This window comes from Nicotiana tabacum, chromosome 10 (genome assembly GCF_000715075.1).
Source record: "Nicotiana tabacum cultivar K326 chromosome 10, ASM71507v2, whole genome shotgun sequence".
In the NCBI taxonomy this organism is placed as follows: Eukaryota; Viridiplantae; Streptophyta; class Magnoliopsida; order Solanales; family Solanaceae; genus Nicotiana; species Nicotiana tabacum.
This window is the reverse complement of record NC_134089.1, coordinates 78,856,591-78,879,181: the sequence shown is the minus strand read 5'-3', so window position 1 is coordinate 78,879,181 and position 22,591 is coordinate 78,856,591. Positions and strand designations below refer to the sequence as shown.

At 39.1% G+C, this 22,591-nt stretch overlaps 1 protein-coding gene and 1 pseudogene across 1 annotated transcript; both read right to left on the bottom strand.

Annotated features, from left to right (window-relative positions):
* Positions 1–436: 436 nt before the first annotated feature.
* LOC142161745 (putative linoleate 9S-lipoxygenase 5) lies at positions 437–2,000 on the bottom strand (annotated as a pseudogene).
* Positions 2,001–13,161: 11,161 nt separating this feature from the next.
* On the bottom strand, positions 13,162–14,087 carry LOC107777543 (putative linoleate 9S-lipoxygenase 5). Its single transcript, XM_075223800.1, has 4 exons — positions 13,913–14,087; positions 13,705–13,787; positions 13,505–13,618; positions 13,162–13,428 (listed from the first exon to the last, which is right to left on the bottom strand). The coding sequence occupies exons 1-4, from the start codon at positions 14,085–14,087 to the stop codon at positions 13,162–13,164; spliced, it is 639 nt and encodes a 212-aa protein (XP_075079901.1).
* Positions 14,088–22,591: the final 8,504 nt, after the last annotated feature.

Here is a 22,591-nt window from a genome sequence, read left to right as displayed (position 1 = left end):
CATTAATCATATACTAAAACTAGCCAAGCCCGTATAAAAGTTAAAAACCCAAATAAATAAGGTTCTTTCTCTCCAAGAATCACATGCAAAAATCTCCTTCCAAATTTTTAAGCGTGATTAGCAACATTAGATGCAAGACGGAAAGGAAATTTCATGGATGAGGTAGCAAATAAGGTGATGAAATATGAATAAGGCTACATATCTTATTACTCCCTACGTTTCAATTTATGTGAACTCATTTGACTAGATACGAAATTTAAAAAAGAGAGAAAGACTTTTGAACTTGTGTAGCTATAAATCGGTGCATAAAGGTAAATTGTTTCTAAATATAGAAATGAGTCATTCTTTTTGGCACGAACTAAAAAAGAAATAGGTTCACATAAATTGAAATGGAGGGAGTATTTAATAAATTGATAATTGGTACCTGAAAGCTATTAAAGTTGGTACTCCACATCAAATTCAATAGTAGAGCAAGGAGAACAAATAGACACACAAATGTAACTAAGAATAGAGATCATATCTCATACTTTCATTATGATTGATTTTATTTTGTGTCTCACACAACTTACACTAGTTGTGTGAGACCTCTTTTTATCTCACATATTTGTGGACCCATATCTTACACATCTGGGTCCACAAAAATTCTGGGACCACATAGTTGTGAGACAAAAAAGAGGCCTCACACAACAAGTAGTGTTGTGTGAGGCACAAAATAAATTTTTTCCCTTCATTATATAACCAGAGCAGAAGCCGGTTTAATATTAAAGCTAATAGATAGCTTGACAGAACATCTTTAGTTAGTCCCATCAAACTATTATAACAAGGTAGTTAGATTGAGATACTATTGGTAATTCCTTTGGCAGTAAGTCCTGGTTCACTTGTAGGATAGAGCAATGTGTATGGCATCTTAATAGGCCCACTCCTATTCTTCAATTTTCCATCATTGTTCATCTTCCATATATTTTCCTCTATTTCAGCCAGCTTCTTTCCAAACCTTTCAAAAGCTTTCATTGCTTCTTTGTCCATAGTCCATCCAAGAGTCTCTTTTTGGCCAAGATAAATTTCATCTGAGATATGTGTTGATAACACCTCAAGAGCAGATATGCCAATCAAAGTTTGGAACTAGGGTGTAATCGTCTATAGATATCCCTTTACAGGGTTCAACTTAAGCTCCTCATACTCAGGGGTTCAACTTAAGCTCCTCATACTCAGGGGTTCCAGTCTCAGGAATAAGTTTTTGGCTCATACCAGGGTGATTTGGAGCAAAGCCTCCATAAGGATACTGCCCAAAATTAATGGCAGCATGAAGAGCAGATGCCATCCAGATAATGATAGTCAATGAGTCGACTAACTCTTGACGTGTTTGCATCTTAGGCCATCAGGGCTCATCTTTCTTGTCACCATGTCCTACTTCGCGAACCTCCTTCCACTAAGCTTGGAGTTCAATGTCTTTCTGAATCATGTCATCTGATTTGTAATACAAACTGGTACACTCCTGTACCCAATTTTTGATTGCTGACCAGATTTCATGTCCATCTACCGCGTAAGGATATCCTCAATTAGTAGGCGGACACAATGTTTGGAAGTAGGATCCTCGACAGCCACTCTTCTGAAAACCAAAAAAAACTTAAAAATCATTACCTTAGGACATTGTAACATAGTAGATAGGCTGCAGTACAAAGTAATCGATATGACCAAACCTATTGTTGTATGTGAAATTAGACAAAATAAAAGAAAGAAAAATAAAAAAGAGATGAAAATATGATGTAAGCGCTTACATCGACATTCTTGTGATGTAAGCGCTTACCTCGACATTCTTGTGATGTAAGCGCTTACCTCGACATTCTTGTGATGTAAGCGCTTACCTCGACATTCTTGTGATGTAAGCGCTTACCTCGACATTCTTGTGATGTAAGCGCTTACCTCGACATTCTTGTGATGTAAGCGCTTACCTCGACATTCTTGTGATGTAAGCGCTTACATCGACATTCTTAAGATGTAAGCACTTACCTCGGCTGAGCATTCAAATGCCTATAAATAAGAGTCTACATTTTCATTTGTAGATCATCCCAAAACTTCTTCTTTCTCTCTTTAATTAATAAAGAGTTATCTTTGTGTGGCCGTGGAGTAGGCAAAAATTGTTGAACTACGTAAATCTTGTCTTGTCTTGTGCAATTTATTGTTTTTCTCTTAAATATTATTTTCTTTCTATTAGCTTGACACACTTCCTAACAACTGGTATCAAAGCACAGATAGTGTATTTCTGGTAGAAAAGCACAATATTGGTGCAGGTACTATTCACAAGAATAGTGCGACACTATTGATCATCGTTACTATTCACATGCACTATTCACATAAATTTTTTGTGAAAAATGGCATCGGAATAAGGGAAGGTTAAGATTGACAAGTTCAATGGCAAAAATTTTGGATTCTGGAAAATGCAAATAGAGGATTATTTGTACCAGAAAAAATTACACTTACCTCTGACCGAGGTGAAACTAGAGACTATGGCCAAAGCGGATTGGGATCTATTAGATCGCCAAGCTCTTGGTGTGATTTGTTTGACGCTAACACGAAATGTGGCGTTTAACATCATTAACGGGAATACCAATGCAGGCCTGATGAAGGCGTTATCAAATATGTACGAGAAGCCATCTGTTTCAAATAAAGTCTATTTGATGCGTCGATTGTTCAACTTAAAGATGACAGAAGGTGGATCAGTCACAGAACATATCAATGAGTTTAATATAATATTAATTCAGTTGAGTTCTGTTAATATAATAATTGATGACGAAATCAGGGCGTTGATTCTACTATCATCTCTACCGGAGAGTTGATCTGCAATAGTAACTGCAGTTAGCAATTCATCAGGAAGTACCAAATTCAAATTGAATGATATTAGAGACTTGGTTCTAAGCAAAGATATTCACCAAAGGGAACCCAGTGATTCCCTAGGATCTGCTTTAAGTACCGAAAGCAGGGGGAGAATCAACCAAAGAGGACAGAGTTATGGTCATGGCAGATCAAAGTCAAGGAGAAGAGGACAATCCAAAAATCGCAAGGACATTACTTGTTGGAATTGTGATAAAAAGGGTCATTACAGTAGCAATGTAGAGAACTAAAGAAGAAGAAGGAAGAAAATTCAGCAAATGCAATTGCTGAACAAGTCGGTGATGCACTAATTTGTTGTGCAGATAGTCCAGTCGAATCTTAGATTCTGGACTCAGGTGCATTCTTTCACTCTAGATCATGCAAAGAATTATTGCATAATTATATTGCTGGAAAATTTGGAAAAGTTTATCTAGCAGACGGCGAATCTCTCGACATTGCCGGAAAAGGTGAAGTTCGTATAAAGACTTCACAAGGCACGCTGTGGAAATTGCAAAATGTACGACATGTTCCTGGACTCAAGAAAAATCTGATATCTATGGGTCAGATTGACGATGAAGGATATGAAACAACATTCGGCAATGGATCGTGGAAGATAACCAAAGGGAATTTGGTTGTGGCACGATGCTTCAAAAGGGGAACACTGTATGCAACTGCAATACAAAGAGATACTATAGCAACAGTTGATCATGGTCGTGATACAACATTGTGTCATCAGAGGCTCGGGCATATGAGTGAGAAGGGAATGAAGCTTTTGGCATCCAAAGAAAAGTTACCAAACCTAAAACATGTTGAATTAGGTTTGTGCGAAGATTGCATTTACGGGAAACAAAAGAGAGTTAATTTCTCAAAGGTGGGAAGGACGCCAAAGAAAGAGAAGCTGGAACTAGTGCATACAGATGTGTGGGGACTAGCTCCTATAACTTCTCTAGGAGGCTCACGCTATTATGTCACCTTCATTGATGATTCCACAAGAAAGGTATGGGTTTATTTTCTGAAAAATAAATCTGATGTGTTTGTTACCTTTAAAAGATGGAAAGCTGAAGTTGAAAATCAGACAAGTCTAAAGTTAAAATGTTTGAAGTCTGACAATGGAGAAGAGTATGATAGCCAAGAGTTCAAAGCATTTTGCTCGGAGAATGGGATTAAAATGATCAAAACAGTTCCTGGAACACCGGAACAAAATGGTATTGTTGAGAGGATGAACAGAACCCTGAATGAACGAGCCAGAAGTATGAGAATACATTCTGGATTGCCGAAGTATTTTTGGGCTGAACAGAACCCTGAATGAACGAGCCAGAAGTATTTTTGGGCTGAGGCTGTTAACACGACAGCTTACCTAATAAATAGGGGACCCTCTGTACTGCTGAATATTTAAATTCCTGAGGAGGTATAGACAAGAAAGGAGGTAACTCTCTCACATTTGAATTTTTTTAATTGTGTTGCTTATATGCATGTAAACTCTAATGATAGAGATAAACTTGATCCTAAAGCCAAAAAATGTTTCTTTATTGGCTATGGTGATGATAATTTTGGTTATCGGTTTTGGGATGATCAGAATAGAAAGATCCTAAGATACAGAAATGTCACATTTAATGAAAATGTGATGTACAAGGACAAGCTTGAAGTACAACCAACCAACACCATCAAACAGACAATGTCTGAAACAGTTGAGTTAGAAGAAATCTCAGAAAATGAAGTGGCTAAAGGGATTACAACTGATTCTGAAATTGAAGATGAAGAACCAGAAGCCGGATTTGAAGAAGAACTAGAAGCCGAACCTGGATCAGAACCAAAACTGGAACCAGAGATAGAATCAAATGCAGAACCAAATCTGGAATCCGGACCTGAATCAAATTCGGATTTTGTTAGTCGTGAACCTACATTGAAGAGATCTAAAAGAGTCACAAATTCTCCAGATAGGTTAACGCTCTCTCTTCACTATTTACTTCTAACTGATGCTAGAGAACCAGAGCATTTTGTTAAAGCAATGCAGGTCATAGACTCTGATAAGTGGAATCTAGCCATGAAAGAAGAGATGAATTCTCTTCAAAATAATAAAACATGGATACTTACGGAGTACCAAAAGGAAAGAAGGCATTGCAGAACAAGTGGGTGTACATAGTCAAGAAAGAGCATAATGGTAAGAAGAGATACAAAGCACGATTAGTAGTAAAAGGCTTTCAGTAGAAGGAAGGAATTGACTACACCGATATCTTCTCTCCTATAGTCAAATTAACTACTATCAGGTTGGTGCTAATTATCGTAGCTGCAGAAAATTTGCATTTGGAGCAGATAGATGTTAAAACTGCTTTCTTGTATGGTAACCTTGAAGAAGACATCTACATGAAGCAACCTGAAGGTTTTCAAGTTTCTAGTAAAGAAAACCTTGTGTGTAAGTTGAAGAAGAGTTTGTATGGTTTGAAATAAGCTCCCCGACAATGGTACAAGAAATTTGATGGATTCATGCATAAAATGGTTTCACACGATATGAGATGGACCATTGCTGTTATATCAAAAATCTTGATGAATCCTATATCATTTTACTGTTGTACGTCGATGATATGCTAATTGCATGATCTAGCATAAATGAGATCGATTTGGTTAAGCAACAACTAGTGGAGGAGTTTGAAATGAAAGACTTAGGATCAGCTAAGCAAATTCTTGGGATGAGGATTAGCAGAAACAGGTCGGAAGGAACTTAAAATTGTCTCAAGAAAAGTACATACATAAGGTACTAAGCAGGTTCAGTCTTCATGATGCAAAGACCAGAAGCACTCCACTTAGAAGACATCTAAATCTGTCAAAGGACCAATCACCTAAGACAGATGAAGAAAGGAAGTACATGTCCAAAGTTCTGTATGCTTCAACAGTAGGAAGTTTGATGTATGCTATGGTTTGCACTAGACCTGACATAGCCCATGCAGTTGGAGTTGTCAGTAGATACATGTCAGATCCAGGAAAGGAGCATTGGGAAGGTGTAAAATGGATATTGCGATATCTCAAAGGCACTTCAATGCAAGTTTAGGCGGCGATCTGGATAGTCGAAAAAGTACCACGGGCTACGTGTTCACCTTGGGTGGTACTACTGTTAGTTTGATGTCCAGACTTCAGAAAAGTGTTGCTCTATCTACCACTGAAGCAGAGTACATGGCAATCTCAGAAGCTGGAAAAGAGATGATTTGGCTCAAGAATTTTCTTAAAGAGCTAGGTAAAGAGCATGATAATTGTGAGCTTTTCAGCGATAGCCAGAGTGTAATTCATCTTGCCAAGAATCCAATGTTTCATGCAAGATCGAAGCATATTCAGTTGAGGTATCATGATATCCGAGAGTTGATAAACAAAGGAACTATTTCCATGCAGAATATACAAGGATCAAAGAACCCGTCAGACATGTTGACCAAAGTTGTCGGTGTTGACAAACTGAGGCTGTGCACTGCCTCAGTTAGCCTTCAAGACTGATAGCGTGAAGGCGCCACCAGAGAATAGCAAATATTTTTTTATTTTCTTTCTTGATGTAACATAGGTTTGAGAGGGAGATTGATAGGACCAAACCTATTGTTGTATGTGAAATTAGACAAAACAAAAGAAAGAAAAATCAAAAAGAGATGAAAATATGATGTAAGCGCTTACATCGACATTCTTGTGGTGTAAGCGCTTACCTCGACATTTTTATGATTTAAGCGCTTACATCGACATTCTTATGATGTAAGCACTTACCTCGGCAGGGTATTCAAATGCCTATAAATAGGGGTCTACATTTTCATTTGTAGATCATCCCAAAACTTCTTCTTTCTCTCTTCAATTAATAAAAAATTATTCTTTGTGGGGCCGTGGAGTAGGCAAAAATTGCCTAACCACGTAAATTTTGTCTTGTCTTGTGCAATTTATTGTTTTTCTCTCTTAAATATTCTTTTCTTTCTATTAGCTTGACACACTTCCTAACAGTAATGACTCACCTCTTAACAAGTTCAGTAGGGAGAGCTTGATCAGGGAATGCCCAATTCCTATCAGCAATTGATGTTAACTCCATTAATAGTGGTCCAGGGAAAACAGTTTTCTCAACAATACCTCCAGCGTTAAGTATAGTCTGTCGAGCCAAGGCGTTGATATGAATTGTATCACGGAAGTGAGGATGCAAAAGCTTATAGCTAGGATGGAGCACGCTCAACTGCCTATGTGTCGCTATCACAAAAGGCACAACTGAAGCATGAGTACGTAACCTGCAAACAAAATTAGACACGACATCAAACAAATGGTTTAACAGACTAGTATTAATGCACTTCAACAAATTTAGGTACCAGTGGCTGAGGAGTTGGTGCACTCCAGAGTCATTGATTGCAACAAATACCTTTGCAATTTGCCATAAAGCACCCTCAACACCTTTTCGGACTGGAGTAAATACTTTGCCGATTGCACCAAGTTGATCACCATCTGGATGAGGCAAGCTTAATTCATTGGCTATTGTCTTCAAAGTCCCCTCTTTTTGTAGAAAGAGCACAGTTCTCGAGGCATATATCTTCGAATGTGACATGTTAACTTTCCTTGCATATGGCATCACTATGTCATGGTAATTCAGAATGAACAATCGGTTGACCTTCATTGCCTAATAAGAATAATGCAGTTGAGTCATCACTCAACAGGGTAAACTGCTTTGCCAGGCATAGCTTTGTTAGAAGCATTAAATAGTCGAATTAGTTACCTCTTCAATGGACAGTCCATCTAGCTGATTTTGTATGTGTTCTCTGGTTATTTTGCTTGATTGGTCACCATATATTTTAGGATCCAGCTTGCTCGTTGGAGGGTACTCCTGTATCAGGAGAGCAACGAATGTAAACTACAATCCAGGGTCTAAGACAAGGTCTTTAAATTAGAAGCAAAATATTTACTTTTAGGCCAGTTATGCACACAGGGTTCAATCCAGCTAACGTCTCTCTTCCGAATTCTTCATCTGACATCCAAGCCGACTTCTCCTCTGTTTAAACAATAAAGTTTCAGAAACACAATGCAATGGAATCATTTTAGAAAGGGGTCGAGCCAAAGTCTGATCCAAAGTTACCTCTAATAACATGTGGCATTGGATACTTGAGAAAACCAGGAGAGCCTGGTTCATAGACTTTCAGTACGTCTTCAAAGCTGTTGAATTCATTAAGAGTGATGTTTCCTAAAGCAGCAACCTGAGGAGCAAAGAGCTGAGCAATGGCTTTCTGTGCATTACTAAGCACATCTGTCAGCTTCAAGGGCGAAAATTGTTCATCCCTTGGGACATAAATTGCAAAGCTAGCTATTTGTGGCAGCCGACTTTCACTTTTAGGATCTATACAATCAGTTGTAAAAACAAAGGAGGACATGTTAGTACTTCACCATAAAAGAAGGCTAAATGTTTAGGATTTAAACACACCTCTCATTTGCCTTCTTATATTCTTAAGGCATTTGTATCTTCTCTCTTTAGTATTATTTCACTTATATTTTTGGAGTGGAATAAAATATTAGATTTAGTTCGAGGAAGTAGGCAAAATTGGCCGAACCTCGTAAATTCTGGTATTCCTTTTATTGTTGCTTTATTGTCTTATTTATTATTTGGTGGCTATCATAATTTTTGGTATATTAGTTGTGACTCATTCACACTATATACATTTGGCTTCTGCACCAATCGATATCAGAGCCAAGGTACTGTCTAAGTATGCTCTGTGGTTGCAGCATAGTCTGATCTTCCACATCAAAAAAGATTTATCTTGGTAACTGAGTCAATGTTCTGTCTGAGTATGCTCTGTGGTTGCAGCCTAGTCTGATCTTCCACATCAGAAAGGAAATAATCTTGATTTGTGTCGTCAGATATTAAATAATATTTGTGTCAAAGATGGGAGACAATAAACAAGAAGAATCTACATCAAGTGGCAATAATACATCATCATTGGCATCTTCGCTTATGACAAGAATTGTGCCAAATGTGAAATTTGCGGTAGAAATTTTTGATGGGTCAGGACATTTTGGGATGTGGCAAGGCGAGGTTCTAGATGTCCTTTTTCAACAAGGGCTAGATCTTGACATGGAATAAAAAAGACCAGATGTTATTGGAAAAGAAGACTGGAGAATTATCAACCGTGTTGCTTGCGGTACCATTCGATCCTACCTTGCTAGAGAGCAGAAATATCCATAGACAAAGGAAACTTCTGCAAGTAAATTATGGAAAGCACTGGAGGATAAATTTTTGAAGAAAAACAGTCAAAATAAATTGTACATGAAGAAGAGACTGTTTCACTTCACCTATGTTCCAGGTACCACGATGAATGAACATATCACTAGTTTCAATAAGTTGGTCACAGATTTGCAAAATATGGATGTAACTTTTGATGATGGTGGCTTGGCCTTGATGTTGTTGGGGTCACTTCCTAATGAGTACAAGCACCTTGAAACTACTCTACTCCATGAAAATGACGAAATTTCTCTCAGAAAAGTTTGTTCGGCTTTGTACAGCTATGAACAAAGAAAGGGAGAAAAACAGAAGAGCGGAGAAGGAGAAGCACTGGTTGTTAGGGGTCGTCCTCAAAATCAAATGAGGATAAGGAAGGGAAGATCCAAGTCAAGATCTAGACCCAGCAAAGATGAATGTGCCTTTTGTCGAGAAAAGGGGCACTGGAAGAAAGACTATCCAAAGTTGAAGAATAAGGCCAAACATAACAATGGAAAGACCATTATCGATTCAAATGTAGCTGATTGTGATGATTCAGACTTCTCATTAGTTACAACAGAGTCATCAATATCATCAGACATATGGTTGATGGACTTGGCTTGTAGCTATCATATGTGTCCCAACAGGGACTGGTTCGTGGATTTTCAAGAAAGAGAATATGAAGTCATCCATACAGCGGACAACAACATTCTTACCTCATATGGAATTGTTTCAATACGATTAAAGAACCATGATGGAATGATCAGAACATTAACAGATGTTTGATATGTACCGGATTTGAAGAAGAATCTCATCTCTGTGGGAGCCCTAGAATCAAAAGGGTTCAAAATCATTGCAGAAAATGGAGTGATGAGAGTATGCTCCGGTGCACTAGTGGTAATGAAGACCAATCGGAAGAACAATAACATGTACCGTTATCGCGGTAGTACAGTTATTGGGACAGCGATAGTGACATCCAGTGACAAAAAAGAGGCAGAAGCAACCAAGCTATGGCACATGCGCTTGAGACATGCTGGAGGAAAATCCTTGAAAACTCTATCAGATCAAGGATTGTTAAAGGGAGTAAAGGTTTGCAACTTGGAGTTTTACGAGCATTGTGTCAAAGGGAAACAGACAAGGGTTAAATTTGGTACAACGATCCATAATACTAAAGGCATTTTGGATTATGTACACTCTGATGTTTGGGGTCCTTCCAAAACACCTTCATTGGGTGGGAAGCACTATTTTGTAACCTTTGTTGATGATTTTTCTCGAAGAGTGTGGGTGTATACAATGAAAAACAAAGATGAAGTGCTGGGAATTTTTCTCAAATGGAAGACGATGGTGGAGAATCAAACAGGCAGGAGGATCAAGTGTATTTGCACAGACAATGGAGGTGAATACAAAAATGATCATTTCAATAAGGTCTGTGAAAATGATGGCATCGTCCGACACTTCACTGTTAGACATACACCACAACAGAATGGAGTGGCAGAACATATGAACCGGACCTTGCTGGAGAAGGTACGGTGTATGTTGTCCAATGCTGGCTTGGGCAAAGAATTTTGGGCTGAGGCAATTACATATGCATGCCACCTCATTAATCGTCTACCATCTGCTGCTATTGATGGCAAAACACCATTTGAAAAATGGTATGGAAAACCTGCTGTAGATTATGACTCTTTGCACGTATTTGGCTCAACTGCATATTATCATGTGACAGAGTCAAAATTGGATCCAAGGGAAAAGAAGGCTATTTTATGGGAATTACTTCTGGAGTCAAAGGATATCGCTTATGGTGTCCTATGACAAAGAAAGTAATATTCAGCAGGGATGTTACCTTTGATGAATCTGCTATGGTAAATAAGGTAACAGAAGATACCAAACAAAATGAAGGTGTTTCTAAGCAGGTGGAGTTTGAGAGAAAATTTATTTTTCCTACACAATAAGTAGAGGAGGAAACAAATGAAGATTATCCTCTGGAAGAAGAGCCAGTAGAAAAGGAGATTTCAACTCAAGAACCTCAACAACAACTTGAATCAATAGCAACCAACAAGCCAAAAAGGACAATAATAAAACATGTTTGTCTTATAGAGACGATTGCTTGTGCCGCATCAATTGTAGCTGATAATGTTCCTACCACTTATAAAGACGCAGTCCAAAGTTCAGAAGAAGATAAGTAGAGGATTGCCATGAATGATGAAATACAGTCCCTTCATCAGAATCATACATGGAGATTGGCCAATCTCCCGAAGGGAAAGAAAGTAATTGGGTGCAAATGGATATTTGCAAAGAAAAAAGGATTTCCTAACCAAAAAAATGTTCGCTACAAAGCAAGATTGGTGGACAAAGGATATGCTCAAAAGGAGGGAATTGATTACAATGAAGTGTTTTCTCCAGTTGTAAAACATTCCTCCATTAGAATTATGTTGGCTTTGGTAGCACAATTGGATTTGGAACTAGTTCAGATGGATGTAAAAACTGCGTTTTTACATGGAAACTTGGAGAAGGAAATCTACATGACTCAGCCAGAAGGATTCAAAGTTGTTGGAAAAGAAAATATGATGTGCAAAGTTGAAAAATCGGTATACGGATTGAAACAATCTTCTAGACAATGGTACAAACGATTTGACAAGTTTATGTTGCGGCAAGGGTACAAGAGAAGCAAATACGATCATTGTGTGTATTTGTGCAAACTTAAAGATTGTTCCTTTATATATCTTCTCCTATATGTTGATGATATATTGATAGCTTCCAAGAATTGAGAAGAAATTGATAAGTTAAAGATTCAACTGAAGAAGGAGTACGAGATGAAGGATCTGAGTGAGGCAAAGAAAATTCTTGGCATGGAGATAATAAGATATAGACGTTCAAAGAAACTCTATTTATCTCAGAAAGAATATTTGAAAAGAGTACTACAACGTTTTGGCATAGATGAAAAGACTAAGCCAGATAGTACTCCACTTGCTCCCATTTTAAGCTAAGTACTACTATGTCACCAAAAGATGAAGTTGAACGAGAGTATATGTCAAAGGTACCATACGCAAATGTTGTTGGAAGCTTGATGTATGCAATGGTCTGTACGAGACTTGATATTGCACAAGCTGTTGGAGTTATTAGCAGATATATGCATAATCTAGGAAAGGAGCATTGGCAAGCTGTGAAGTGGATTCTATGGTATATTCATAATACTGTAGATGTTGGGTTAGTTTTTGAGCAGGAAGGCAATCAATCTGTAGTTGGATATTGTGACTCAGATTTTGCGAGTGATCTAGACAAACGAAGATCAACTACTGGTTATGTGTTTGCAGTCAACAGTTGCTTTGTCTACAACAGAGGCAGAGTACATGGCTATTATAAAGGCTGTGAAAGAGGCAATTTGGCTTCAGGGATTGCTAAAAGAGCTTGGTATTGGACAAAAAAGTATCACATTTATTTGTGATAGTCAAAGTGCTATTCAATTAGCGAAGAACCAAGTTTATCATGAAAGGACGAAGCACATTGATGTTCGGTATCATTCCGTACGATAAATCATAGAAGAAAGTGGAGTCACGGTGAAGAAAATTCATACTACAGAGAATTCTAGTGATATGCTGACAAAAGTGGTGACTGCGGTCAAGTTTCAACATTGTTTTGATTTGATCAACATTGTTGAACACTGAAGATTGAAGATGAAGACACAACCAAAATTTGTTATTGAGAGAAAATTAAAGATGTGGAATTTTGCCAAGGTGGAGATCTGTTGAGTGGCATAACTCCCACATCAGTGAAGTACCAATGTTGGTTGGTACTTCATCCTATAAAAGAAGGCCAAATGTTTAGGATTTAAACACAACTCTCATTTGCCTTCTTATCTTCTTAAGGCATTTGTATCTTCTCTCTTTAGTATTATTTCACTTGTATTTTTGGAGTAGAATAAAATATTGATTGTGTCCGAGTAAGTAGGCAAAATTGGCCGAATCTCGTAAATTTTGGTATTCCTTTTATTGTTGTTTTATTGTCTTATTTATTATTTGGTGGTTGTCATAATTTTTGGTATAGTGATTGTGATTCATTCATACTAATATACATTTGGCTTCCGCAACAAATAATAGTAAATACTACTGCTTATTGATAGAGTAATTACCATTCTTTGATGGAGGTCTTCCTGTTCTTCCTCTACGCGGATAAGGATACTCAACAGATCCTCCAAGAACTGGACGGGCATAAAGTGGACCATTGTCGGGATCTCCAAGATCATTGTAACAATCATAGTCACAAACCCTATTCCATTCCTCAAGCTTTCCACTTCCATTTCCTCTCAAACTGAGTAACTCTTCTTCTCTGTACCACCGCAATGCTGCTGGAGTTTCACTTGGAAGCAAAGCCTATTGCAATATCATAAAAAACCAAGAAGAGTATGTCATCTATAACACTAGAGTTTAAATCATGTTACTTGTGTACCTGATTCACAAAGAAAATGCGGTCCGACTTGTACTTGTCAGATGGATAAACCCAAGAATTGCAAACAACGTAGAAACTGCCTTGACTTGAATCATCAACTTGAAGAGTCAATGACTTGAGAAAGAATTCACTTTGATTAAGGTTCTTGATTATGAATGCTCCTGGAGCCCAAGCCGTTCATCATCCCACTCAAATGTCACACTAAACCTTGATTCAGTGTTGCCTGATTTGTTTTCATCTCCCAAATGTGAAGGCTTCCCAAGTTTCCCTTTCAGATTATTTCCTTCAAGAAAATAAAAGTAAGACTTTTTAATCGATCTACAGTTTCAAGATAATGCATATATTCACATTTAACCAGACCATTATGTTTGAAGCATGAGAAATGGAGTAAATACTAAAAGTTCATACCTTCATCATCTCCATGAACAGAACTAATCAGCTGCAGGATGACTTTGTGCCCAAGAATTTCATAAGCTTGAGGCTGAGCTGTTAATTCAGATGAACCTAGGTCTAAAGGTGTTTTTTTCATGAGCAGAACAGTGCCATTGATCATTTTGCTTTCATGTTTGTCACTGGATCCCATAAAAGTACTATAAGCCAATATTGTAATGGAGTAATTAAAAATGGATTTCTGATGAGGCTTGATATGAAACAAAGCAGGTATTCTCAATTTGTAGGTGAAGACTGGCTAGCCTTATGTGACGAGTGGAATCAATTTTCATAAATATAATGAAGTGTTGGAACTTGTGTTTGAATTCTAAAAAAGACTCCTTGAAAACTAATTAAGTCTTGAGAATTAGCAATTTGGTTACAATGTACCATGACTTGGTAACTGTGTATTTACCAGAGACGTATATCTTAGTTTACATGAGATTTCCATGTGGGAATGACTATATACACTCTATAGTAAATTTATCAAGACGATGACACTGGTCAAATGAAAAGGTTTTCCATTTGCATTAGGGACGTTATCCCTTTCTCTTCCTATTTTAACATAAATGAAATTTAAGCATGCGACAACTGCTCCAGGCAAGTTATGGAAATAATGTAATAAAGTTACTTTTAAATTTTTGTAATGATAAAATCATGATCTTCGCACAAAGTCATTTCAGTCGGAACATCAAATTTTCAATGCCGGAAACATGACGTGAAACTTTTGAATTTCTCAAATGGTCAGCCAACAAACAATTTTTTGCAAAATCTTTCTTTGTTTCGTAACTAAACTCTATGCCAGGTTAGTAACATTTACTCGATAAATATTTCCTTTCACCCAATAATATTATAAAATATTCTCCCATTTATAATATTCACTCGATAAATAAACTTTTCATCAAATAAAAGATACACTTATTTGAGGAATAAAAGCGTGTAGAGAATTGGTATAATTAAAATACATTTTTACTCGATAAAGTTTTACTAGATTTATCATGTATTATCCCCATTTCCCCATTAACATCATGCACAAGCATATTCTAATTTCCTTCTAGCCATCATTCTCGCAGTACAAAGTGCACTCATTCTGCCTGGTGCTTTTCTAAGAGTACACCCTGTTGTAGTAACATGAAAGGAACCCAATAATTTAGTAGTGCCTCATCCGGAGGCAGGGGTACTTTTGTTAAAGGCCATCCTCCTAAGACATTTCAGCCAGCGCTTCAGGTATCCCATAGTGCTTCAGGGAGTCGTGGTCCTTATGTGCCTCATTCTGGGCACCTAGCCTACAGTGTACAACCAGCTCCTATCAGTGCACCTCTTATTCAGAGTTATCACCGTGGTTATCCGGCTCGTTCGGGTCAGTCTCAGTTTCAGCAGCCATAACACCATGATGGATGTTTTGAGTGCAGTGGTTTAATTTTGGGCATATCAGGAGGACTTGTCCGAGATTATTGGGCGGTGCGCCACAGCAAAGTTTTCGTGCCACCACCGCCCATTCAGCCAGCTGAGGCAGGGGTTAGACAGCCAGAGGTGGAGGTCAGGCCGTTAGAGATGGAGGTCATACTGCTACAGGTGGAGGCCAGCCAGCTAGAGACCGTCCTAGGAATGTAGTTCAGAGTGGTGGGGTCCAGCCCCGATGTTATGCTTTCCCAGCCAGGCCTGAGGCTGAGTCATCAGACGCTGTTATCACAGGTATTGTTCCAATTTGCCATAGAGACGCTTCAGTTTTATTTGATCCGGGCTCTACTTATTCCTACGTGTCATCCTATTTTGCTTCATATCTATTTGTGCCTCGTGATTCTTTGAGTGTGCTTGTGTATGTGTCCACACCTGTGGGAGATTCTATTATTATAGATCATGCCTATCGTTCATGTTTGGTTACTATTGGAGGTCTTGAGACTAGTGTAGATCTTCTACTTCTCGATATGGTTGATTTGGATGTCATTTTGGGTATGGATTGGTTGTCACCTTATCATGCTATATTGGATTGTCACACCAAGACGGTGACCTTAGCCTTGCCGGGGTTGCCTCTATTAGGGTGGAGAGGAACTCCTGGCCATTCTACAAGCAGGGTTATCTCTTATGTAAAGGCTCGACATATAGTCGAGAAGGAGTGTCTAGCTTATTTGGCTTATGTCCGCGATTTTAGTGCGGAGGTTCCTTCCATGGATTCAATACCAGTTGTTCGCGAGTTTCCAGAGGTGTTTCCTGCAGACCTGTCGAGGATGCCACCCGACAGAGATATTGACTTCTGTATTGACTTGGCTCCAGGCACTCAGCCCATCTCTATTACGCCATACCGTATGTCCCCGCCAGAGTTGAAAGAATTGAAGGAGTAGTTGCAAGATTTACTTGATAAGGGCTTCATTAGACCTAGTGTATCGCCCTGGGGTGCGCATGTATTGTTCGTGAAGAAAAAAGATGAATCGATGAGGATGTGCATAGATTATCAGCAGTTGAACAAAATCACCATCAAGAACAAGTATCCATTGCCGAGGATTGATGAATTTTTTGATTAGCTTCAGTGCGCCAAAGTATTTTCGAAGATTGATTTGAGGTCTGGCTACCAGCAGTTGAGGATTAGGGTATCCAATGTCCCTTAGACAGCTTTTCAGACTCGGTATGGGTATTATGAGTTTCTAGTGATGTCATTTGGGCTGACAAAATGCCCCAGCAACATTTATGGATTTGATGAACCGAGTGTTCAAGCCCTATTTGGATTCTTTTGTGATTACGTTTATTGATGATATCTTGATCTACTCCCGCAGTCAAGAGGAGCATGAGTAGCATCTTCGGATCGTACTTCAGACTCTTAGAGACAACTAGTTATATGTTAAGTTTTCAAAATACGAGTTTTGGTTGGATTCAGTTGCTTTCTTGGAGTACGTAGTATGGGCAAAGGACATTCATGTGGATCCAAAGAAGATTGCTGCACTTCAAAACTGGCTTAGACCCACTTCAACTACGGAGATCTGAAGTTTCTTGAGTTTGGCGGGATATTACCATCGGTTTGTGGATGGGTTTTAATCTATAGCAACCCCGTTGACTAGGTTGACCCAGAAGGGTGCCTCATTCAGATGGTCAGATGAGTGTGGGGCAAGCTTTCAGAAGCTCAAGACTGTTTTGACTACGACGCCAGTGTTGGTGTTACCCACAGGTTCAGGATCTTACTCGGTATATTGGTGATGCATCTCGTATTAGAATTGGTACGGTATTGATGCAGGATAGCAAGGTGATTGCATATACGTCGCGACAGCTGAAGGTTCATGAGAAGAATTACCATGTTCATGACTTAGAGTTGGCAGCCATTGTTCATGCGCTGAAGATTTGGAGGCACTATCTTTACGGCGTGTTGTATGAGGTATTCATGGATCTTTGAAGCGTGCAGTATTTGTTCAAACAAAAAGAGCTTAATTTGAGGCAGAGGAGGTGGTTAGAGCTATTGAAAGACTATGATATAACCATCTTGTATCATCTCGGGAAGGCCAATGTGATAGCCGATGCCTTGAGTATAAAGGTAGTGAGTATAGGCAGCCTTGCATACATTCTAGTCGGTGAGAGACCACTTGCATTAGATGATCAGGCTTTGGCCAATCAGTTCGTGAGGTTGGATATTTCAGAGCCCAGTCATGTTCTAACTTGTATAGTCGCTCGGTCTTCCTTGTTTGAGCGCATCAGGGAGCGGTAGTATGATGACCCTCATTTGCTTTTCCTTAGAGACACAGTGCAGCACGGTGATGCCAAGAAGGTTACTGTTGGAGATGATAGAGTTTTGATGATGCAGGGTCGTATTTGTGTGCCTAATGTAGATGAACTTTGTGAGTTGATTCTTGAGGAGGCCCATAATTTTCGGTACTCTATTTATCCGGGTGCCGCCAAGATGTATCAGGTCTTGTGGAAGCATTATTGGTGGAGAAGGATGAAGAAGGATATAGTTACATATGTAGCTTGGTGTCCAAATTGTTAGCAAGTAAAGTATGAGCATCAGAGACCTGGTGGTTGGCTTCAGAAGTTAGAGATTCCTGAGTGGAAGTGGGAGTGTATCACTATGGATTTAGTTGTTGGACTCGCACGGACTCAAAGGAAGTTCGATGTGGTATGGGTTATTGTGGACAGACTGACCAAGTCAGCGTATTTCATTCCTGTGGTAGTTACCTATCTTCAGAGCGGTTGGCTGAGATTTACATCCGCAAGATCGTCCGTCTTCACGGTGTGCCCGTGTCTATCATTTCTGATCGAGGTACGTAGTTTACCTCGCACTTCTGGAGGGCAGTACAGTGTGAGTTAGGCATGCAGGTTGAGTTGAACACAGCATTTCATCCTCAGACGAACAGACAATCGGAGCTCACTATTCAGTTATTGGAGGATATGCTTCGCGCTTGTGTTATAGACTTCAGAGGTTCTTGGGATCAGTTCTTGCCACTTGCGGAGTTTCCCTACAACAACATCTACGAGTCGAGCATTCAGATGGCTCCCTATGATGCATTATACGGGAGGCGGTGTTATTCTCTAGTTGGGTGGTTCGAGCTGGAGGAGGCTCGATTGTTGGGTACAGATTTGGTACAGGATGCCTTGAAAAGGTCAAGATTATTCAGGATTAACTTTGCACAGCTCAGTCTAGGCAGAAGAGTTATGTCGACCGTAAGGTTCGTAATGTTACATTCATGATCGGAGAGAGGGTATTTCTCTGGGTTTCACCCATGAAGGGTGTGATGATGTTCGGAAAGAAGGGCAAGTTGAGCCCTAGGTATATTGGACCTTTTGAGATTCTTGAGAGAGTGGGAGAGGTGACTTACAAGCTTGCACTGCCGCCTAGTTTATCAGTAGTCCATCCCGTGTTCCATGTGTCCATGTTGCGGAAGTATCACGGTGATTCGTCCCATGTGCTAGATTTCAGCTCAGTCCAATTGCACAAGGATTTGACTTATAATGAGGAGTCGGTGGCTATTTTAGCCCGGCAGGTTCGACAGTTGAGGTCAAAGAGTTATCCTTCAATTCAGTTGTAGTGGAGAGGCTAGCCGGTTGAGGCAACTACTTGGGAGTTCAAGTCGGACATGCGGAGTAAATATCCACACCTTTTCACCAGCCTAGGTACTTTTCTATGTATGTTCGAGGACGAACGATTATTTTAGAGGTGGAGAATGTGATGACCAGATAGGTCATTTATAGTTTTAGAACTTAATTCTGTGTTTCGAAGCCTTCAATAGCTTCTTTAAGTCTTTTTCAATTTACGTGCACAGTCCGTGTATTTTTCGGAAGGCTTTTATATTAAAAACTAATAAAAATAAGAATTTTGTCTTAAAAATTCATTTGAGTTGACTTCAGTCAACATTTTGAGCAAACGGACCCGAATCCATATTTTGACGGTCCCGGTGGATCGTATCATGATTTGGGACTTGGGCGTATGCTCGGAATCAAATTCGGAGGTCCCTAGCTCGAGTTATTGATTTTTGTTGCAAATTAAAAGTTTAAAGATTTAATAATTTTTAAGAACTGATCGATGTTTGATTTTGTTGATACCGGGTTCGTATTTTGGTTTCGGAGCCCGATACAGGTCCATTACTATATTTATGACTTGTCTGTCAAACTGGTGAGAAATGGAGTTGGTTTGACGTTATTCGAACGTTCAGTTGTTAAAATAGAAGTTTTAAAGTTTTCTTGAAAATTTCATTTGATTTGGTGTCTGATTCGTAGTTCTAGGCGTTGTTTTGGCATTTTGATCGTGCGAGCAAGTTCGTATGAGTTTTGGACTTGTGTGTATAATTTGTTTGGAACCCCGAGGGCTCGGGTGAATTTCGGCTAGGCTACGGATGTTTTGAAACTTAGAAAATTTGGTTTTTTGTGCATCAGTTGGTTTCTGGTATTTCCTTCTTCGCGTTCACGAAGGTACTCTCGCGAACGCGAAGAGTGAACTGGGCTGGGTGGGAGTTTCTTCTTCGCGAACGCGAAAGTTGGGTCATGAACGTGGAGAAATGGGGGCATTACCCTTCGCGAACGTAGCCAGCCTCTTGCGAACGCATAGGCATGGGACCTGGGGGAAGGGAAACTGATCAATACTCTTCGCGAACGCGCCATAAGGCTCGCGAATGCGTAGGCTGGTGGGTATAACCCTTCGCGAATGCGTAGGCTATTTCAGCCACTGCTTCGCGATCGCGACAGGCCCTTCGCAAATGCGAAGAAGGCTTGACGCCCGGTGATTAAAACAGACCAATTACGGGATTTTGCCGATTCTTTCAAAATTTCAAAACTAGAAAACCCTAGAGGCGATTTTCCAAGAGTTTTTCTTCTCCAATTTGTTGGTAAATGATTCTAACCTACTTTCTTTCAATTACCCATTACATTTCATAGGATTTTCACCTAAAATCTAGGATTTTCATGGTAGAAATTGAAGGTTTGGGTAGAATCAGGGATTTTTGTAAAATTAGAATTTAGACCTCAAATTGAGGTCGGATTTCGAAACAAATTACATAATCGGGCTCGGGGGTGAATGGGTAAATGAATTTTGGTCCGAACCTCGGGTTTTGACCAAGCGGACCTGGGTTAATTTTTTACTTTTTTGGGGGAAAGTTTCGAAATTCTAAATTTACGCATTATAATTGATTCCTTTAGCAATATTTGATATTATTGATTCAATTTTGGCTAGATACGAGTGGTTTGGAGGTAGATTCTAGGGAAAAGGCCCCGGTAGAGCTCTAAATTGACTGCGGAGTGAGGTAAGTGTTGAGTTTAACCTTGACTTGAGGGAATTAGGAACCCTCGGACTATGTGCTATGTGAATTTCATGTGTTGCGGCTTATATGCGAGGTGACGAGTGCTTATACGCCGCCGAAATACTTGTATTCCCTGATTTTCTGCTTTTCCTTAATTATCTCCTTCCCTGTCTTAAATGTTATATGCTCTAAATACCTTCCATGCTTAATTGCTACCTATTAATCAGTGTTTCCTTCTGTTAATAATGTTATATCCTTTCATATTTATATGATTGCTCCTACTTGCCTTAACTGACTTACTTGCACCTTCTAATTGTCATTTACCATACTTGACTTGTTGTGTAGTATTATTATATGAATTCCCGTGTTGTATAAGGTTTTCTTTTTGGTTCAGCTTGATATTTATTGATCGTAAAAGTTTTTGTGATTTGAATTATTGATTTGACTATGCACATTGAGTATTTGGTACTGATATGGTGGGATTGGGTTGCACGCTGCAACATGTGAAATAAGAGTGGATTGATATGGTGGAATAAGGGTAAATTGATACTGATACGGTGGGATCAGGTTGCACGCCGCAACAGGTGAATTAAGGGAGGCATATGTGTTGTACGATGAGATCGAGTTGCGCGCCACAACAACCTATGTGTTTCTATTTCCTTGAGTTGTGTTGGTTTTCGGTATTTTCATTTGAAACTCTAAGGATTGGTAATTCTGAACGACACTAGCTTATTTCTTGAGGCTGTAGCTATTATCTTCAGTTGACTATCTTATCTTCTTCTGCATTTATTTTTCTGTCGTTATTATATACTGCGTATAGGTTGTAGTGTAGGTGACGTGCCTTAGCCTCGTCACTACTTCGTCGAGGTTAGGCTCGACACTTTCAGAGTACATAGGGTCGGTTGTACTCATATTACACTATGCACTTCTTGTGCAGATTTTGTAGTCGGTCCCAGCGGTGGCTATTAGCGTGCTCGGATTGGACAGCTTGCAGAGACTTGAGGTACAAATGCTCAACGCCCGCAATTGCTGGAGTCCCCTTCCCTTTTTATTTAGATGTGTACTCTCTTTTAGACAACTTTATGTTATTTCAGACCCTTGTTTATACTATTCTAGTAGCTCGTGCAATCTTGACACCGGGTCCAAGGTTGTATTAGACGTTTGACTGTTGTAGCTTCCGCATTTTTATTTTGGATTATTACAGTTATTTCAGTTATTTCTCATTAATTATTTAAACCGTTAAAAATGGATAAATTGTTCTAACATTGACTTGCCTAGCAAGTGAAATGTTAGGCGTCATCACGGTCCCGACGGTGGGAATTCTACATATTACCTAGAAAATTGCAGCGGTAATTCTTTTTTAACAATTTGAACATTACCATATCTCAATAGGTGTTTGTTTTTTCATTTTATTTTTTTTAAAAAAGCATAGGTTGTGTAGTTAATGTAAACATTGGCTACAAAACATTAGATTTTGTTGGGTGATTTGTTGCTTTCATGCCTCCAATAAACGACATTAATCTCTATTTCAACGAAAAACAGAAGGAAGAGAGCAACGGCCCACGGGAATACAGATGATAAGAAACGTTAGGCTGAGTGAAATATGCCTCGTGTTTGGCTTGTTTTCTAATATAATAAAATCTGAGATGAAGAAAACATTTGGAGAAATAACATTAACTCATTATGAGCAAGACCAGGTTTCCCAAAAAGGTCCAGATATGCAGACACACGCTCAAGCAGTCTTCAACACTCAGGGGAAGACCCAGAAGGGTCAAAATGTCCTGTTTTTCTTTTTGGGTGATAAGAACCCAGAAGGGCGATTTTAATGAAGAGAAACAAGAAAAACAAATAACAATGGTGATCCAGAAACCGAATTTCTTTTTTCCTTTTCTAGGTCAATTCAATTTAACTAAAAAATGAAAAACTCCCGGACTAAACAACTCAC